Source organism: Aquarana catesbeiana, linkage group LG04 (assembly GCF_042186555.1).
Source record: "Aquarana catesbeiana isolate 2022-GZ linkage group LG04, ASM4218655v1, whole genome shotgun sequence".
Classification (NCBI taxonomy): Eukaryota; Metazoa; Chordata; class Amphibia; order Anura; family Ranidae; genus Aquarana; species Aquarana catesbeiana.
In genome coordinates this window covers 475795182-475817503 of record NC_133327.1, presented here as the reverse complement: position 1 = coordinate 475817503, position 22322 = coordinate 475795182, and the positions used below count along the sequence as shown (strand labels likewise).

Here is a 22322-nt window from a genome sequence, read left to right as displayed (position 1 = left end):
ATTCAAAAGGAAATCTGAGGAAGGAACGATGGAAAAGGGAGAAGAACCACCTTAACCTAGTGTAACCCTGGGTAAGGTGTACGACAAGATAACGCCACCATTTCCATCACCCTGCGAGCAGAGGTGATAGCCACCAAGAGGCCACTTACCAAGACAGAGTAAGCAGTGGAATCTCCAGAATATTTTGAGAGAGAGGCCTCTGGAGAACCAAAAGTTCAGATCCCACAGTGGTAGAAGAGACTGCACCGGTGGAAACAGACGTCGAACCCCTTGAATAAAAGGTACGCACCAGGGAGTGGGAGACCAGGGGATGCTGAAGAAGACCACCCAGGCTGACACTTGGCCCTTGGTGGTACTCGAGGCCCATTCCTGCTCAACCCCCCGTGAAGGGAGGTCGGAATTGGAGCCACTGAGAAAGAACGAGGATGAATGCCCGGTGACTCACACCAGGATATATGCGTTTTCCACATCCGGAGGTAGAACCTCCTAGGAGGTAGACTCCATAGCCATCAGCAGCGTCGGAACTGCAGCACCTGGCTCATCACAGCCAGGCCGTTAAAACCAGTGACTCTAAAGCAAGATGGAAGAACGGCCCTTGGGACAGTAGATCCTCCCTAAGAGGCAGTCGCCAAGGAACGTCGGCGACCAGGCGCACCCGGTCGGTGTACCCAGACCGATGGGACCTGTCCGGAGCCAACAGAATGACCAGAATCCCCGCAGCCATGATCCTGCGCAAAAGCCACATCAGAAGCTGGAGAATAGGAAAGGCGTAGAGCAAACGTTACCGGACCTCGCTCCAAGTTCCAGGATATTGCTCGGTTGATTCCACCAGCGTCCCATGACACTGAGCAAAGCTCAGTTCCAGGACATCTCCCCGACCGGACAGACTGGCATTGGTGGTCACTCTGTTCAATACAAGGGAAGAAAGGATTTACTCCGCCGAAGAACCGGAGAGCAAAGCCACCAGACCAGGGAACCTCTGGTTTCCTGACTCAGCCGAATCCGATTGTCCAGAGGCCTCGGGCACTTGTCCCATTATGCCAGGATCTCCCTGAAGGGAGCTTGTATGGAACTGTGCAAATGGAATCGCCTCAAAAAAGGTAGATATCATCAGACCCAACACCCACATGCAGGTCCGCATGTGGGTGTTAAAGTAAATGAAAAATGCAGCATGCAACTTCTGGAGTTTGTCCAGAGGAAGAAACACTCTGGCCAGAGCTGAAGCCTGGGTCAGGCTCAGATAATCCAATGTTCTGGAAGGGTCCAAAGCAGACTTCAGATAGTATAGAAGCCAACTGAATCTGTCAAAGTCTGCCTCTCGGAGTAGTTGAGGACTCGCAGAAGATCGTCCTGGCAACCCAGGGCCTCAAACCCCCACTGAAGTAACCAAGCCAGATCCGGGGCCAACACCTCGTGAACACACAAGGAGTGGTGGGGCAAGTCCAAAAGGCAACACCACGCGCTGATAATGCTTAGCACCCACAGCAAAACGGAGGAAGTGCTGGAGTCGGGCACATAATGGAATGCGTAAGTCCATAGAAGCCAGAAAGTCCCCATGATGAAGGGGTGCCACCGCCGTGTGGATGGACTCCATCCTGAAATTCTGTACCCACTGGACACACCATGCCCTCGATCTTTCGGACTGTGAACAGGTTTGAATAAAACCCCTGAAACTGTTCCCAACACGGTAACTGGGACAATCACACTCTGAAGCAACAGGTCTTGCATAGCCTCACGAGGAGAACAGCAAACGGTCTAGCGACAGACGCCCATTGGAAGCAAAAAAACTTTTTGGGGAACAAGGCCGGAAAACCATCTTGTAACCGAACAAAATCAAGACGCGCAATGATGTCATCCAGGGTAGCCCCCCCACAATACATGTCTAAGCACCACTGCGGAAACAGAGTTCAGCAACCAGGGGAACTGCAGCCAAGAGGCATAGCAGACAAACTGCAGCGCTTAGGCTGCTGACCAACAGGTCTGCCAATGCAGCAAAGGCAGGGGGATTCTTCTCCCTCTCTAGATATGTCAGCTGGATCTTTAGACGCCAGAGATTCCTCTATTGGAATCATGGTTGCCTTAAGCAGCTTGGAGACAGGGGGGTCCATTACTGGTGGAACAGTCCACACCTGAAGGAGGTACTTCTCAAAGGGGTACCTCACAGCAAGCGTTTTCGGAAGCACAAAGGGCACTTTGGACACTCCCAGTCTTCCTGGACAAATTTGGCAAAATAAGAAGGGAAAGCTTTCACCGCGCAAGGGGAACCAGTCCTCCACCGCAGCCACCGCTGCATCCCCCATTTTGAAAGGTTCCCGCACAGATGTAATAAGTGCAACAACAGTGCCTTTTCGTGCACCACTGGAGTTGTGGAAGAATCATCCTCACTCCCTGACAGGACAGAGAGCGTGGCCACCAGCCCCGCAAGGTGGGCCACGTCCGTGGTGGCAGAGCCAGATATAGGATCATTCGAGACAGAGGTGGTAGGGGCGGGCTGGGGGGTGCCATTTACTAGGCTATATGCCTAAGTGCCACCACAAAAAACTCAGGAGGGGCCACCAAGAGACCCCCACTGCCCTAGGCCCTCACAGGATATGTCGACCGAGGCCCCGCACTGATGGATGCCGCCCACACGTGGCACCACTGAGGCCCCTACAGGGGGCCCAGGCTGAGGCCCCTCACAGGGAGCGCCAGGAGCACCCACGCGGGCCCACCTACAGGACCCCCAAAACGAGATTGCCCCCACAGTGGCACGAGCCATAGCAGGCTGCATAAGCCACAGCCTAAATTTTCGGCCGCCTGCCGTGAGTGCACGGCCAGTGGGGGGACTGGACCAATCTGAGCACCTGAACAGAGGGCGGACACCTGAAAATCGAAATCGGCAGCCTCCGCCTGCCCTGGGGCCGCCCACCAAGTGCCCGCTCGGTAGGCCGCAAAGCTGCAGCCTAAATTATGGGAGGGCCACCGCAGACGGTCCCCTGATCGTGGACGTCCGGTCACCCGCCTCCCAGGCCCAACCACTGCAGCAGGTGGGCCCAAGAGATACCCCCCAGTAGCAATCCTGAGGGTGAAAAGGGCCGTGTGTCCCAAAAGCACCTAGACCAGAAGCCTGGCCCTACCCGGGAAGGAAGGGAGGGAGGGGGTGGAGGAGAACCCTGGAGGGACCGACCGCCCCAGGGAGTACCCGCGCCCCACACCACGTCCAGGGAAGGAGAGGAGGGGGCCCCGTACTTACCCATCCAGCGAAGCATGCGGGTAACGCTCCCAGACAGATCCCCTTGCCAACGAAGTGGGGGGCTGTCGGCCATGAGGAACGCTGCGACCCGGTCATATGCGACCTCGCAAGACATTTAACTTGCAGCGCCAGCCCCTGTCCAGTGGGGCTATGTTGCGGCTGACCTAGCACGTAGCTGCAGTCTGCACGCACTCGCTGGCCAGACTGGGGAGACCAACTGGATCTTAGTGTCCAGCCCAGCGGCCAGCCCGGCAGTTGATTGTAGATCTCACCGGAGAAAAATCCAGGAAAAAAAGAAAATAACAAAAAAAGTTCCCAGGACTAGCGATCCCAGCAGGGAACTAGGTCCTTACTCCTGACTAGGCAGAAAAAAAAACTGAAGGCCTATAACAGAGAGGGGGGTGTATACTACTTAGGACTGCCCATAGGCGTAGCCAAGTCTTTTTTTCTGCCTAGTGTCCTACTCCTGCAGAGGGCGGTATGACCCTAAGGTTCGGAATGAAATTTAGCACCAAGTTTGCACTCTTAACTGTACATTCCAAACATAGCCATGCTGTACACAGTAACAGCCAAAGATACAGGGTGACCCTGTCTTAGCAGTCCATGATGCTGTCCAGGCTTCTCCTGCCAAGGTGGGCTTACCCCTAAAGGAGTTTTCAGGTACTGGGTTCCATTTTGTCATGGCCGGGATACACAAACATTTTTATAATTCATAAAATACTCAATCAAGGCAATTCCAGACCAGAGGAGCGTTTCCCCCCCAGAGGAAGTGTTGATTGAATTATGCTCACAGGTGGGAGGTGGGTGATTCGTACGCAAACTCTCACATACCGAGCAGGAACCTGGACAATGGTGTCTGCTTAACTCAAACCAAACCGACAATGGTGAATTGATGGTTTGAAGTCTGGATTTCAAAAAGTCTTTGATTAAAGAAAGTCCATGTTAAAAAAAACCCCCATCGTTTCAAAAACAAGGTTACCTCCTCAACAGTGTTGATTTACCTGGCCCCAGACAATGGAAGAGACACCCGTTAATTACACACCAGAAGGGCCCCAGCCACAAATTGAAATAGAACTAAGAATATATGTATATAAATATATTATATATATCTATATAGATATGGATATATAATGTGTTAAATTACAATGTTGCAGCGCATTTTGTATGAATCAATGTGTACTGTAGTCATCCATGTATTTGACAAGGATTTGGCACCTGTTATGGTAAAAAGGTGATGTTGTTTAATTCCATAAATCTCTGTCAATCTCCATATATTTGGTTAGGTAGACATTTCTTATAGTCAGCAAGGTACATGAGATGGGGACAGAAAAAGGCCGGCAATCGCCATATTATATTAACATGAAACACGATTAAAAGACATTTCATAATAACACTAGACATCATATTCTGATTACACCTTTACCATTATCACTGGTGGGCGGGTGAGAATCAGGACAGCCCATATTTGGAACCAACCAATCATGGGATGGTAAACATTAAATGGGAAGGCACCAATTCAACAATTGGACTGCACCCAATAAAAAGAGAAACACATATGATTAAAGGGGGAGAGGACCACATACCAACACGCCGGATACAATCCCTAGGTGATCAAGAAGCCTGCTGATAATTGACCACTCCCCATCTCGCTGGACTTTGATACTGGAACTAATTGAATGTACTTGTAATTTGTTGGATATCTCCCCCATTTAAACTGTGGTAAGATACAGACCATACGGATATTAATTAACCTTTTCCTCTCAAAATTGTAGGGATTGTATTTTACAGTTTATGTTTTAACCTTATGTACAGTGTTTAGGGCAGTTGTATAATTGATAATTTTCCCACATTATTTGTCTAGGCTGTGTGTTGAAGCCGTGCCTGGGTGAAATTAGGTACAGACCTGTATTACAACAAATTTGGCTACTGTGGTCCCAGGGAAATTATTTATCGCCCCATTCAATCTAGTAGCTATGTTAAATTAATATTTCCTTCAAATTGATAATAGCTATCTGTTGACTCTGCGAGACATACTTTGTATTCCTTCCGGCTGGAGAAATTCAGAGGATGGTTTCCCCGAGCGACAAGAGATAGTGTTTTTGAACGTAAGGCGTAATTACCGCAAATATTTTTTTAACATAGTCATTTGGGCTACCCTTGAGTTATTTGTAAAATATTAAGGAAAAATAGTTTTATTGCCGTGTTGATGTTTTTGGTAGGGTGTATGAAATATTAATCACCAGAAATCCCGGTTCTGTATGAAATTGTGTAATTCTACTTAGAAATTAATAACATTGTATTATTTACTTATTCATTTTATTGGGAGATAATTATACATTGGTAAGAATTCCCCATAGATTAACAAACTCAGAAAATTATTGTGGTATGTTACTGATTGTCTGAACAAAGTTCACAATTTTACCATAAGATTGGAGGCACTGAGCAAAACACTGAGATCTTAATTTAAATTCCCCATATGTATTATTAGGATTCCATATCACACTCACAACAATAGCAATGGAATGTGGCCCTGGACCTGTATAGTACCCTGCAGCTAACTCAACACATTACACCAAGGTGAGTGTCCCATACAAGACCCAGTGCCCAAAGCAACATTACAGGCTGTCCCTACAGTGTGGTGCTGGGGTAGCACTCTCCACATTTTACCAAAGTTGTGCCAGATACACTGCTTCTGTGTACTGTATGCATTAGGAGACAATGAGTGTTAATTGAAGGATCGGAAGATAAAATATTAAATGAAAAAAATAAACTAGTAAAGATAAATTTTGTTCGAGAAGAGATTCAACACCTTTAGACGCAAGCAAAAAAACTGAGTTATAGGGTAGACCAGGGGGTGTACTCGCCAGTGTCCAATTACCAGAAGGTATGACCCAATAACCCATGGCGTATGAATAAGCTGTCTGTGTCCTGTACGATAAATTGCTTATTTTAGGGGCGTGTCCGGGATGTCAGAGGGAGCAGGTGTGTGAGGCCTGAGCTCCCGCAGATCGGAGCAAAATCCTGCTATTTTGGGGTGCAGACACCGGAAAAAAGACCCTCCTGTGCCCCCCTCACCTCTGAGACACCTTTGGGGTGTATACAAGAGAAATCCCCCATCAAAAATCTCAGGAATAGGCCACGCCGCTGAGAAGCGTGGACTAGGCCGAAGCCGCGGCCTCGCCTGATTTTCCTGCCCACACTGAGAACCAGGCCGGCGCGGACCGGAAAAAAATCCTCTTCCCTGGGGTGTAAACGCCGGAAAAACGACCATCCTGTGCCCCCTTCGTCCCTGAGACACTTCTGGGGTATGTACAGGAGGAACTCCCAGCAAAAAGCTCGGAAAAAGGCCGCGCCGCTGAGAACCGCGGACAAGGCCGAAGCCGCGGTCTCGCCTAAACTCCCTGCCCACATGGAGAACCAGGCCGGCGGATCGACTGAACCGGAGCGGCTCCCGGACTCGGCGGCGGATTTCAAAGCTGTAATGCAGGCCATAACATCCCTAACGGAAAAAGTGGATCATATACAGACTCATGTGGAATTTATCAGGAAGGACTTTGATACCCTGAGAGGCCGCATGCACGAGGTGGAGCAGAGGGTTTCACAAAATGAAGACACGGTACGTGACCATGGGGCTGATTTGCACGTGCTAAAAACCAAAGTTAAAGTGTTGGAGGCAAGGGCGGAAGATGCCGAGAACCGCAACCGAAGGAACAACTTGCGAATTTTGGGGCTTCCGGAGGGAGCAGAGGGTACGGACCCCACCGCGTTTGCTGAACGTCTCTTGCAACAATTGCTCCCCTCAGCACGGTTTTTGCCGTTCTTTACCGTGGAAAGAGCGCATCGCATACCCTTCACCAAGGGCCCACAAGGTGCGCCACGTCGCACCTTCATCTTTAAATTACTTCACTTTCATGATCGTGACCTGGTAATGAAGGAGGCGAGGGCACAGGGAGAACTCCGCTTTGAAAATGCCAAACTCCTGATCTTTCCAGATTATTCGCTGGAAACGCAGAAACATCGGAAATCCTTCGACGCAGTGAGAGCCAGACTTCAAGCCAAGCATATCAAATACAGCATGCTGTTTCCGGCAAGATTGCGAGTGAAAGATGGTGAATCGGTGCGGTTCTTCAATTCTCCTGAGGATGCCTCCATGTGGATCGACACGCTACCTCGCAGATAAGTTTCACCACACAAGAAAATCTGTTTATTTCTAGCTACGTGTGCCATGGCCGACCGATGATCTAGAGACGTGCCTCCTTTATTTATTGGCCTGATCATCACTTTTGACCCAGCCAGTTCCCTGTGTGATTAACACCAATGTGCCTTATGGTAGACGGGAGCCCGGGGGTCCACTGGCTCCCTAGCTGTCTATTGGTTCCCTGAGATGTTTTAACAGGAGGAATGGGAGTCGATTGTTTCTATGCACATCCACCTTCCCCCCTCCCCCCCCCTCATTCTCCACGATAATGTCGGTCATGGCCAAGAAGCTATAACTGTTCCTGCAACGTTGAGGTTTAAGTTTATGCCGGGAGACTGGATGTTCTCCATCATCTGCCTGCTGCACTGTGGTTGCTGTTCCGCTCACGGTACCCCATTACAGGCGTGTTCGCCTTGGTTCTGAGTTGGGATCCTAAGCCTCCCTGAAGTTTGGGCCGGGGCTGGCGGGGTGGGGGGCTTGGTTGGGAAAGTTTTGTTATACTTTGTTGATTTGCTGTTTTTTCACAAGCGATGTACTTATGTTTGTCACAAGATGCGCCAGGTGCCATGTCCTGACCTTGTTAAGGGTCCGGGCCTTGCATCTGTTTCTATATGGTGATATATGGATGGAAAATGTGTTCTCGAGCGTAGATGGCTGATGGTACCATAATTTCACGGAACACCAGGGGCTTGAATTCCTCTGTTAAAAGGTCACTGGTGTTCCAATTCCTCAAAACATACCACCCCCAAATCTGCATACTACAGGAGACCCATCTGATGGGAGGCAAACTTCTGAGTCTAAGACGACCCTGGGTGGGACACCAATACCACTCCACGTATACTAATTACTCCAGGGGGGTTAGCATTTTAGTGCACAAGTCCACACCGTTTAGATTGCTGGTGCTGGAGCTTGACCCTGACGGTCGGTTTGTTATCTTACATGCCATTGTGGACAGATTAGAGTTGGTGGTGGTGGGATTGTACCTACCCCCCCCCCGGCTTCTATAAGGGTACTTAACCAAATTATCTCTAAAATAGCTGCCTTTGGTACAGATAATGTGGTAATACTGGGGGATTTCAACCTGGTCCTGGAACCTGCAATGGACAGGCTCACACCGGGGACGGGCTCGCCATCAGAGCTGTCCTCATGGGCTGAGGCGTCTAACTTGACTGACGTGTGGAGGTGGCGTCATCCTTCTCAACGTGCCTACACTTGCCACTCAGCCTCCCACAAGACCCTGTCACGGATAGATCTTGCCTATGTGGGGGGTCTGTCCTGCCCATGGTTCAGGACATCAATATGCTCCCCGTGGCATATCCGACCACACTCCGCTTGCTTTAAAGCTTTGTGTGTCTAATGCCCCAGGGGAGAATCTTTGGAGGTTGTCCAGATTCTGGTTGACCGACACTAGAGTATCTGAACCCTATAGATCCGAGGCGATACATTATTGGAGAGACCTAGACCAATCAGTGACTCTGACCACATCCTGGGACACATTTAAGGCCTTCACTAGGGGCAGTTTTCAAACACATATCCGAAAGATCCGGAAGGATCTGAGTTGAGAAACACAGACAGCCGAGGGGAGGGTAGCAGCATTGGAGGCGGCATATTCCACAACGGGATCCCCTGATATACTCAGACTTCCAGGCAGCGTTGAGAGATGTTCTTTTATTACGCACGGCGGCCACAAAAACCAAATTCTTACACCAGTCACAAAGAATTTTCGAACATGGAGAAAAAACAGGCAGTATGCTGGCATGGCTGGCGAGGGAAAGCTCCTCCCCGGTGACCATCTCAACTATTTGTGATTCGGACGGGACGAGCTTGACTGATCCCGCGGACATTAACAATAAATTTGCCTTATTCTATCGAGACCTCTATGGTTCTCGGATGGGATGTTCGGATGAGGAACTGACTGGGTACCTCGACGGGGTGGAGCTCCCTTGCCTGACATCCACGTTTAGGGAGGCATTAGATGGCCCGATCCAATTAGAAGAAATTCAGCAAATAGTAGCCTCCTTGCAAAAAGGTAAGACACCAGGTCCAGACAGAATTCCAGCCGAATTCTACAAAACATACGCTGCAGAAATTCTCCCATCATTTAGGTTAATGCTCCAAAAAGCCATGGAGAGGGGCTCACTACCCCCGACTATGGCTGAAGCAGTCATTGTGGTCATTCTTAAGCCTGGCAAGCCCCCTGATCAGTGCGCCTCGTATCGGCCAATATCACTCCTCAACGTGGACGCCAAGTTTATTTTTTTAATCAAGAATACAGTTTATTGAGCATAAAATTCAATACAGGTTACAAATGATAGAATACCAAGTGCAACGTGCACTGAAGTCAGACATATTAACTTTTACACAAACTGTCTTGACAAGTCATTGTAACCCACTATCAAGGTGTACATCTTCATAAGATAAATAAGGAGTTCGGCAATAAACAAGAACAAGTGCCATTAAACCGACAGATATAAATGTGCTATATAGTACTAGTCTGTGCATGTGGAAGCTTCATTTATCCATCTATCCCATATTTTGTGGTATTTGGCTGGGCAACCACGGTGGGTGTACAGAACTTTCTTATAGGGGAGAGTGAGGTTAACTGCCCTCTTCCACTGCTGTATAGTGGGAGAGGTGGGTCGAAGCCACAGCTGGGCAACCTGCATTCTGGCTATAAAAAGGGTCTCCTGCATAAATATTGATAAGTATTTCTCCTCCTCCGAGACTGTGAGCAGACCAAGCAAGACATTGGCGGGGGCACAGCGTCAGAGGGGAGCCCATGCAATCGTGGAGAAACTATTTGCAGCCAATAATTCTGAATAGATGGACAAGACCATATAAGGTGGTAGAAAGTGCTGGGGGTATTTCCACAGTGAGGACAGGCTGGGTCGGCATCTGACCTGTACTTGAGGATTCGTGCCAGGGTGAGGTAAGATCTGTGAAGGATGTATAGGTGAGTGAGACGATCTGATAATTTAGGAGATACTCTTGTGCAAGTCCCGAGTATGTCCCCCCATTGCTCATCATCAAAGGTCCCGGTGTCGGCCTCCCACTTGACCCTAAGGTTTTGTGTGTGGGTGGTGGCAGCGGGCAAGAGGAGGAGATTATATAGGGTGGAGATCAGCTTTTCGGGTCATCACCTAGGAGCAAATCCGCGACTGCCACCACTTCTAGGTTGGGGATAGAGTTATTGAATTGAGACTGGAGGGCGTGGCGAACCTGAAGGTACCTAAAGAACATATGGTTAGGGAGGGCAAATTCATCCTTTAGAACCTGAAAGGACTTAACCCCCCCCCCCCCCGCTACAACCTGGGAAAGATATATGATTTTGTAAATTATCCATAGTTTAAAGTCTGGGATGGTCAACAATTCAGGGAGCTGAGGGTTGTCCCAGAGTGGAGTATGAGCGTGGACGGGGGAAACTCCAATAGTGGTAAGAGTACGGTGCCAAATTTTACAATGATGCTGTAACATTCGGTTCCCACCCGCTGGTCGGGACATACCCCTATGTTTACAAAAAAGTATCTGGAAGGGATGTGCCACCACGTCAGAGGAATATGTGCATACCAGAACGATGTGTAGTGGAGTATATCGTGGTTATTAAAGTAGTAAAAATGGGACAGCTGGAAAGCTAAATAGTAGAGTGCGAGGTCAGGGGTGGCCGTACCCCCCAAATGAGTGGGACATTTAAGGGTCTGCCATGACAGTTTATGTCTGGATGAACCCCATATAAAGGTGTTGAGTATGGACTCGAGGGATCTGAATATATGGATTGGGACATACAGCGGGGCGTGCCAGAATAGGTATAATAACTTGGGAAGGAGGATCATCTTCACCAAGTTAATACGACCCATCACTCCTAGAGGGGGTCTGGACCAGATTTGCGTCTTGTTTTTAAGAAGTGCGAACATTGGTTCAATATTTAGGCGTATATAATCTGTTAGGGAACGTGAGCATTGTATGCCTAAATATTTGAGCTGGCTAGTCCTTACCAGTGGGAGGGTCATCTGAGTGTTCGTTGGAGCAGAAACATCTATGGGGAGTATTTGAGACTAACGTGGACGCCAAGTTATTGGCCAAAGTACTGGCTAGACAGTTGAACACTGTGATCACGGCACTGGTCCATCCAGACCAGTCTGGATTCATGCCAGGAAGGGGGACTGATATAAACATCAGACGTCTCCTTACACACCCCTCTAGGGCAGACGGGGACGGTCCGGAGATAGTGGCCTCTCTTGATGCCAAGAAAGCTTTTGACTTGGTGGACTGGCGCTACCTCTGGGCTGTCCTGCGCAAATTTGGATTTGGCCCTCGCTTCATTGGCTGGGTGAGGATGCTATACCATAATCCCTCAGCACGCATACGAACAAACAACTCATTGTCATCGTCCTTTCCTTTATCTAGGGGTACCAGGCAGGGCTGTCCTCTTTCTCCTGGACTGTTTGCCCTGGCCATGGAAACCCATGGCTGCTCGTATTAGAGCCTCCCCCTTGGTACAGGGCATTTTCTCATTAAGTGCATCCAGTCAAAACCCACCGACAGGTACCACCCTAAATTGGACACCTGAATTTAAATATTTAGGAGTGAGGGTTAGAGCTCCACTGTCCACATATTTTGAACTGAATCTTCAGCCACTACTAAAAAATCTTTCACAAAAATGTATAACATGGAAAACCCTCCCCCTCTCTCCAGTGGGGTTTGTCTTTACCGGATTTCCAGGTATACTTCTGGGCGGCCGTCCTGGTGACGGTTAGGTGGTGGTTCTCTCAACCACGTGATAACCCGGCAGTGACCCTGGAAGCCGCCATCATGGGGTCCTATTCATCTCTCAGCAATGTGGTGTTCAGAGGGATAAAATCCCACCCTGGTGTGGCATGGGACTATATGTCTGCAACGTTACAAGCACTGGGATTTCCCACACTTTTCATACGAATGATATTGGCACTATACTCCTCACCCACGGCTAGGATAAGAGTCAATGGTCGCCTGTCGGACGCCTTCTCCGTTTCGAATGGCACTCATCAGGGATGCCCATTATCACCCCTCATATTCATACTCACTTTAGAACCCCTTTTACGCAAAATTAGGGCAAATCCTGATATAAAAGTAATAGATATTAACTCCAAACAATGCAAGATTGCAGCTTACGCTGACGACATCCTTCTATTCCTTTCGGAACCTTTGATCTCCATGCCCAATCTGCTAAAAGAATTTGCTTCCTTTAATATCATATCCAACTTTAAAATTAATTTCACGAAATCCAAGGCCCTCAATACAGAGGTTGGTGATGCAATGTAAGATGAACTTCCTGTTCAAATGGGAACCCCATGCACTTACTTATTTGGGAATACAACTACCGACCCATTTAGATGACCTTTACGATAAAAACTACCTACCGATTTTCGCTAACATACAAAAAGACCTCCTCAAATGGTCTTCGGGCCATTTTTCCTGGTTTGGAAGAATTGCCATCATAAAGATGAATATCCTACCCTGAATATTGTATCTCCTACAGACCGTTCCTATCAAACTACCCGCCTCCTTCTTTACCACGTATAAGAAAATTAGCAGGAACTTCATATGGGCCACGAAATCCCCTAGATTGAGCTGGGAGAAAATGACCACCCCCAAAATTAAAGGAGGTTTAAGTCTTCCTGATATTCACAAATACCATTCAGCTTGCCATCTAACCAGGATAATTGACTGGCACATTCATAAATCCACTAAAGCTTGGGTTGATCTTGAAGACACCTTTGCACCAATTAAGATAAAAATCAAATATTCCGCGCTTAGGATCAGTATTAGCAAGGAACTGCGGCCCCCCAAGCAAAATGGAAACACCGAAGTGAAATCCACATAACAAAAATGTTCTAATAGGGGAATGGCGCTGTTCACAGATAATGGAAAAATCAAAAAAACGCAAAAACACAACCCACCAGAAAATGGGAATGTGAAAATGTGAATAAAAAATGTGAAAATTGCACCAATTCCTATTGCCCATCTCCCATGGATTAATTCACAAGCTACACCGAAAGAATACACCTCGCACCCACTGACGGGACCTACACTCGCCACCTTTAGACAAATATCCCAAACACTTCACTGGTGCCCATTCTCGGAACCGCTAACCCCTTTAGTAGATAATCCTGACTTTGAACCAGGAGTACCTTCACACAACCAACCTCATACCCAGATAATAACCCCTCTTAGAACCTCACAATTTTTCCGTAATGGAAAGCTGCTTCCTTTTAATGCACTACTCTCTCACTTTCCGGATTACCACATACCATTCTTCAAATTCCTCCAAATTAGACACTTTCTGAACAAGACCAGACCCACATCCCAGTGGTTTAGAGACCTGACACCATTTGAAGCACTCTGCACTAGCTCACCGCCACAAAAACACCTTATCTCAGAAATGTATTCACTTCTTTTCAGCGAGTATGACCCCAAAATAAATGCAACCAACCAAAAATGGGAAACGGAATTGGGGTTAGACCTCTATTCTGAAAACTGGATAAATATATATGACCACATCCATAAGGGATCTATAAATGTATCAGTACAGGAAAATTCCTACAAACTTTACTCGAGATGGTACAGAATAACCTGATATTATTCATCGATATCACCCATCTATCTCCCCCCTTTGCTGGAGATGCAACGCTGACGAAGGTTCTTTGCTCCATATATGGTGGAATTGCCCACAAATTAAACTATTCTGGGAAACAGTACATGAGATGATAACTTATATCACAACCTACACCCTTTCCTTTACACCGTCCCAATACCTACTACACCACTCATCTATTCCACAATACGCTTACAAAAAATCCCTTGTACGCCATCTCGTAAACGCTGCTAAACAATGTATACCAATACTGTGGAGAAGTACTGACCCTCCTACTTTAGCAATGTGGTTCAAACGCATTGATAAAATATCTGAATTAGAAAATCTAATTCATCAAGCCAATGACTACCCCTCTAAATATGGGAAGACTTGGGCGTGTTGGACTCACTTCAGGGCTTCTCCAAAGTATCAAGAGCTCCTTCATAACTCGTAATGCCACTTTTCCATATAGGAAAGATTCCATGGTTCTTTGTGGCTGCCATGTTGGTTATGTTTGCACAACACTCCCTCTGTACTAGCTGTACATCCCTCAATATACAATCCTAAAATATTATATAACCATTGCCTACGCTGCAATTCCTAGAGGCGTAAGGACCTCTCAAGATGCTAAGTACCAGCTTCATCCATAGCAAAAGTATTACTTTATTCACTTGTATTTCCCTATCCCCTGAAAGGCAGAAGATTAGATATCTCCCACTCTTTCGACAAAGGTATGAGGTATACCATTCCATGAGTACGTAGATTGATAATGTTAATAATTCATGTGCTATTTTCTTTGCCGTCTCCCTCGCACAGTATGCTCCCATAAGGGGTGCGAGGTAGAGCACTGGCATTTCTCAATCTACCTGATTGATGCATACAATCCTCAGGGCCTACTGAATACACCAACATTCTCTTCTAGCATAACTATCTTCTAAAGTTTTAAGTTCCAATATGTTATTATATTGATTAAAGTTACTCCTACCTGCTCTCTATCGCAAATATGATTACGATACTGTCTTTAAATGCGAAATGTATTTTGTTTACTATACCTTTGACTGACACAACTGTGTAGATTGTAATATACGCGATTTGTTAATGTACCATTTATTGCTTTATCAATAAAAATTATTTGAAAAAAAAAAATCCCACCCTGGCATTATGGATCTGATGAGCACCACCATTATAGTTTGGAACAAGGCCAGGAATAGTTTTAACAATCCAGAGAGGTTCTCCCCACACATCCCCCTGTGGGGCAACCCTAGATTGCCACATTTGAAGTCGGTCCCAGACCCCCAAGTCTGGGCAAGAAAGGGAATTGTTAAGCTAAAACACATTGTGCTGGGTGGCAAATTAAGAACTTTCTCAAAAACGCTTTCTCATTACCAGGTTGGATGCTGTTTAAATATTATCAACTCCGACATGCCTATAGGAAGCAGTTTCCATCTCTCCTCCAGTTAGAATCAGACCCTGTGGAGGGATTACTTACAGCTAAAATCATAGATAGACCATTATCTTCTCTATATTTTCATTTGTCCATACCCCCTGCAAAGAAACTTGAGAAAACTTTGGTCAAGTGGAAAGCAGACATTCCTGACTTATCAGAGCAGGAATGGGAAACGTGTGTATCCTCCTTTGTGATTAACGCGATATCGGCCAGAGAGCGATTTATGCAGGTCAAGTTTCTCCACAGGGCCTAATTACACCCCAAAACGTCTGACAATTATGACACCTGACAGTCCAGTGGCCTGCGCCAGGTGTGGTCTGGAGTCTGCCTCCTTTCTCCATATGGTGTGGTCTTGTCCTCGCCTCGGAGACTATTGGACGGAAATAGCTAACACTCTCAACCAGGCTACCTCCTTAGATGTGGGAGCTCATCCCAAGGCAATGCTGTTGAACATTTTCAGTCCCAATGCTAGAGGTAAATATACCAAACTATTTTTGAGCTATGCTACGTTTATGCCCGAAAAGAAATATTTCTCCATTGGAAGGATGCATCACCCCCTAGAATATCTTCATGGCGCCTAGCAATGAATTCTATACTCCCACTATATAAACTTACGTATCTTAATCATAACTGCCCCAATAAATTTGATAAGATATGGTCGGGTTGGATAGACACATGGGGTGCTGAGGTTGTGAATGATGTCCAAGTTGACGCAGAGATACCAGCTATATGATTATACAACATGATTGAGTTCTCTTTAAACTTCACCTAGTGTATATGTTCAGTTAAGCTATTGAGGTATTTGTGGTTCCTTCCTTGCCTCCCCCTCCTGCCCCTCCCCCCCTCATCTTATAAGTATCCTTAATCCGCCCCCCCCCATCCCCTCCCACAAGACCTCCTTGATTGATTGTTTTAATATGCTACCTCTACACCAATATTTTGCTGCAATGTCATGTACTGCTCTCATACTTCTTTATATTGTCTATATGGAAAATTAATCATTTATCTTGTGACTATATATATACTGTTATCATATCTAAATGTGCTTATGCATCGCTTGTAATGTTTAAATCTTGAATAAAAATGTTTTCTTGTGAAAAAAATTGCTTATTTTAACTGCACACGATTGGAAAACTGAAGTTAATATTCACACAATCTGTGTGAACATGGTCTAAATCTTTTACTAAAACAGTCTTGTAGTATATCCTAACCGTAATTTGGTAACCTTTAATCCTGCTTCTTACCTTTAGAACGTAAAAAAAAAAACTACATGCACATATGAGGAGCAATTTTACAAGTGCTTTACATTAAAAATATCTACAGCAGTGCATCACGTATTCAAACTGTTGCAGGACAAAATTATCATTTTTTTTCAAGTTATTTACATTAGCTTGTTCTGAGGTGGCAGAATTGAAGCTTGAACAGGACAGTTCAGATGATCCTTTGACAGTGGATCATATGGTGGTCTCAGTCAAAATGAAGATTTAATACAATCATTAACTTGTCTCCGCCATATAGTTTCCATCAAACTTGACACATCTTAAAGTGAACTTGCTCCATTGCTCAAGAGTGTAAACTCAATATGTACCTTCATAATCCTTTGCATTAGCTGTTTCAGAATGCACTACTTTCCCCAAAATGTGCAGACTTAACAGTGCTGTTATGAATAAGTACATATTTTTTTTTTTTTTTTTTTGTCAAACGTCAACAGCTAAGTTCTTATCTCTAACCACAACCCTAGATGTTGACAAATACAAACAGTTGTGGCACAAGACTATCACAGGAATATCACAGCAATATCACAGGAAGAAAGGCATATGTGCTATATGCCTTTCTTCCTGTGATATTGCTTGTAATTGCTAGCTTGACTTAAACTTTTCCATGCTGTGCAAAAGGCTAAAGGGGAGAATAACTGGTTTTCTAGGAACAGACGTGAAGTTTTTGTTTATAAAACAAACAGTTATTAGTTGGTCTAACTGGCAATAAAAAATGGTTGCTTTATACAGTTCCAGTGTAAAATGAACACAGAACTTATGCAAAATGCCAGAAAAAAAAAAAGACTTGCTGCTCTTTGAAAAAAAAAGATCAATAACCCTATGATACATTTTCAGACTAAATCTACTAAATCTGGTTATAGAGAATAAGGATAACATAATTATTAAATTATAATATGGAGAATGAAGACTGGCAACTTGTCAGGGTTGGCTCAGCCCTTCCTTCTCTGAGCTGGCCGCTCAGCTGTCGGCTAATTGCCAGCTCTCATCTCTCTCCACAGTTATCCAGCTGTTCCTGATCCTGCTCGTCTGACGTGCCTACCTAAAGCTGTCCAGCTCACTTCATCTCTGCCTTCGCCCTGGTCACATCACTAGAAACCATCTCCTGCGTTCCTGTTTAAAGACTGGCTTTGCTGACATCCATTCTGGCTCCTTTGCCTGCTTGCTGTTCCACTTGGATCCCTGACTTCTGGCCTGGTTGATTACCCGATCCGGTGACTGAACTCTGGCTAGGCTTTGACTACGCTTACTCTATTTACCTTTTTATTTTTATTAATTAACAAGTGTGATTTAATTGTACTTCTGTCTCGGTCTGATTCATGGTTTCTGACACAACTACACAAAAGACTAATAACTGACCAATGGTTATGCCTTTTTTAAACTTGATACTCCCCTGTGTTCACAAAATGTAGGGGTTAACAAGAGAGTTTAAACAACTATGATGGAGCGTAAGCTTGACAAACATCCATTACCATTCTCTGACTAGCATAATGTATTCTGGTTATGCTCACCTCTGGTAGTGATCTATGGGCCATATACAGTATAGTCTAATCACAAATTGCAATGATCACTCTTAAGGAGGAACTGCAATCTGCTCATATAAATTTGTTAAAAAACATCTTTGCCATTCTGAAGCTTCCCTCCAACCACTTTGCATATTATTTTATATATACTGTGATTCTGTACTTGCCATATATGCTGCAGAAATCTCCCTCCACTGAGTCTGCCGCCTGTTCACTTCCTGGATTTACACAGGCACACCTCCAGCTCTGCAGCTATCACTGGCCCTCTTATGACTCATCCCCCTTCCCTTCCTAGCAAACTCTCATGAGAGTGAGAGAGCTGTGCATGGTGTCATAAGCCTAGGCTAATGACCAGGCAAGAAACAGGAAGTGGGCTGTATAAGGTATTTACTGGCAGAAAAAAAATGTTTTACTATCCAAAGTCAAAACAACAAGGGCAGAAGATGAAAAAAGTGACTGAAGCTCCGCTTTAATGACAAATCTACAGAGATTAACTTTTTAGGGTGCCAGAGGTACTCATTACCCCACATGAAGACTTTCCAGAAAATCACCTTGTGAATGGGGCTAGACCCTTTGCTATTCTATGAAGAACTCCGTCTATAAAACCAACATGGGTACATCACTAGGAAGCAGCAATCCTGGGATAAACTTAAGGAAAAGTATATATGTCCCTGCCCTTCGATCTAGGTGAGATATCAATCAGCTGGCAACATAGAGCTCCATATTACTTTCTTGTTACACAGATCATGATCATAAATGCCCATAAGGATTAGAATGCACCTTGCATTACAATTAGGACAAAAAGAAAACAGTAGCACTTTAGCTCTGTCTATTGGCAACATTTTGATAAACAATTATGTGCATGTGGTGCTCTGTTGCCCTTCCGAGAATACCGCAACAGTAATGGTTGTGCTGGTTGCTCATAAAATCATTCCTTTTAGTGTTTAGGCACAAATTTTATGTTCAGGGTACTGAAAAAATCCCAGTGATAGGGGAAGTCATTTGGCCACCAGAAGAAAAATTATGTGGTCATCATACAAATGTCTTAATCAATTGAGGTCTACACATCCTAATATCTATAAAGTGTTCTGGAGAAAAAAACTGTTTAGTACATACATTATCAAATATTTCATATGAGTAAATAAGGTCTACTTTACAGGAGGAACAGTGCATTTTTGCAATTTGCCAATAAACAGGCCAATCAAAGTGGTATGTTGGCATATTATCATAAGAAAATCTGTTACTGTAAGTCGTTTTAGGAGTACACTGAGATAGTTAATCATTTATCATGCCTAACAAATGCTATATTTCATACCTGGGAGAAGTTTTTACTTTCTCCAGCACTTTCTAGGCTATCATTTGTGTTTTCTTCCTCTTGCTGCATCTCATATGTGTCAGGAAAGTGGGATACAGATGGTATGCGTACATCCTGAATGATGGTAAATTTCAGAAGGTCAAAGTACCACAGACGTGGTATGTAGATGTCCTCACCAGAAGCACCAGATCTTATTGATGCCTCTACTTTCTTTAACTCCTTCTTGAAAACTGTTCGCAAATTTGCAATTTTATGTTTAACAAGGTCTACAGTTGCTGAGGGACAAACTGTTTTACAAAGATCGGTTAGTTTTTCATATGCCTCTGTTTTTTTCTGCCTATTGGAATAATCAGAACATTTTACTTTCCACAAGCAAGGTAAAGACTTATACATTTCAATAAATTCTTTTAGAAACTCTGGGTTCATAAAAATTTCTGTTGATGTTTTCTTCTTTGCAAGGACCTACACAAAAAAGGGGAAAGAAAAATACAATTTATATTAATGTACTGTTACACAGTTCATGTTTGGAGCAGTAATTTGAAAGCTAAAATCCTGAATATTTTATGTAACATGATGTTCTTTGGCACTCACTCTCTATAGCATGCCCTTTCATATATTACTGGCTTTTACAGGGTAATTAAGGATAATGCAATACATACATAGCGATACTAAGGTTGTTATATTTGGCCAGCAAACTAATGGTGAGATATTGGATCTCCCCCCATGCCCCCACAGGCCATCAATGGATTCACAGGGTTAATGAGATACTCATTAGGGAGAAACACACATATCAGCACAGGAAGGTGCCGTCCAAATTTACAAAAATATGGCAGTCTCTGAGGGTTTGCTCACCCACAACTTGTCCTTAATAGATTATTGGTGACATAATGGAAGTAGTAATCGAAGTGGTGATACATTGGGTGAGACGTACATGTGAAACATCTGCACTGCTCGTTTGGAAGAAGAGTGTACACTAGGTGTAGCACTCTCTGGGTTGATAGTGGTTTGTTTTCTGTTTATTCTTTCTAAGCCAGCTCTTCTTTAGAGTACTGGAGTCACATTTGCGATATGATGCACAGGTTTGGGGGCATATGTTCTGCACTGTAAATTGAACTACTTCTGCATAATCTATGTTTGAGCTGCATGTAACCCAAATATCTGTGCATGTGTTGATTTCCTTCTGACAACAATAAAATTATAATTATAATAAAAGGATACTGCTATTGTGAGTTATGAAATTTGCTACTGCAAAGAGCTTGAGAAACTATATTAAATTCGACGTTTCCAGAGCAAGCACCCTATAGTACAGTACTTGCCAGTATCTGAGTTAATTTTCAAACTAATCTCTGTACAACTCCTCAGATCCTAGGCCCTGACTTGCCATGTGACTGCTGAACAGCAATGATTAAATAAGGTACTCAAATGCTGTTTATATTAAAGTGGAGCTCAACATAAATGGAGGGGGGGGGGGGGCAGGCGCGGGAGCGGGTACCTAGTTTTGACAGGCACCCATTCCCACTTTCAGGTGATCTTGCTGCGGCGAGATCACCCGGAAGTTCGGTCCCCCTCCTTCTTCCCCCGCTGCCGGCTACACTATTTGTAGCTGCTGACTTTTAATTTTTCTGAAGGAGCCTGGACCGTCTCTCTTCAAATTAAATACAGTGGCATGATCTTTATACATAAATAGAAGGGATAATGGCAATTAAACATTACATGATTATAACTCTAATGATTGTCAATTAAGCCCTTCCCTCCATCGTACATTTGTCAATTGCCTGAGCCTTTCCTGCCCACTGAAGTTTTTGCCATTGACAGCTAATGGCAAGAGATTAGGATAAGCATAGGAAGGAACGTAGCCTAAAGTAGATGTAAACCCGATTCATGAAATTTGAGCTGGGCACATATATCTGCAGTGTTTTGTTATCTCTCTTCAAAGCATTATGTCCTGTAGCTGTCTCTTGCTCCTTCTGTTATCAGCCTGATAACTTCTGACAAGTTCTCGGTCACATGATAAAAGCAGCCAGAGTTTTGTGTTGGGGAGGATCCTATAATTAGATTAGCACTGAGCTGAACAATTCAACAGAGCTTAATGTCTTTACTTATGAGGAGAGGGGGTGTGTACCTTTCCTCCAATCAGCTGTCTTGGCTGTATGACCAGGCTTCACTGCAGTGTTAACCAGGAAGACAAAATCTCCTAACACGATGTGCACTTCTTAAACAGTATATAAAGCTGAAGACAGCAGATATGCATGTAAAACTTATGTAGGGAGATTTGTTTCATCCCTCTGTATCATCTGAGGCTGTTCATGTCACTGGGTATATGCGAGGGTTTACATCCACTTTGATCAAAAATTGGAAAAAACTCTAGCTCCTGTGTGCTGTTCAGGTCCCTGACAACCAAAGAGATTCTAGGCAATAAAAGGATCAATTTTAAGAGCCCTTGCACACTGGGGCGGGGGGCGGCGTCGGCGGTAAAACGCAGCTATTATTAGCTGCGTTTTACCGTCGGTATGCGGCCGCTAGCGGGGCGGTTTTACCGTCGCTAGCGGCCGAGAAAGGGTTAAATACCACCGCAAAGCGCCTCTGTAGAGGCGCTTTGCCGGCGGTATAGCCGCGCCGTCCCATTGATTTCAATGGGCAGGAGCGGTAAAGGAGCGGTATACACACCGCTCCTTCACCGCTCCGAAGATGCTGCTAGCAGGACTTTTTTTACCGTCCTGCCA

General features: G+C 45.1%; 1 protein-coding gene across 13 annotated transcripts in view; it reads right to left on the bottom strand.

Moving 5' to 3' along the window:
* LOC141140434 (uncharacterized) overlaps positions 1-22322 on the bottom strand; it is a 358905-nt gene that overhangs the window by 33142 nt on the left and 303441 nt on the right. For all 13 annotated transcript variants that reach the window (XM_073627612.1, XM_073627618.1, XM_073627604.1 and 10 more), the window contains one exon: positions 19600-20061. In XM_073627612.1, the coding sequence (XP_073483713.1) occupies positions 19600-20061 (462 nt within the window). The remainder of the gene's footprint in view (positions 1-19599; positions 20062-22322) is intronic.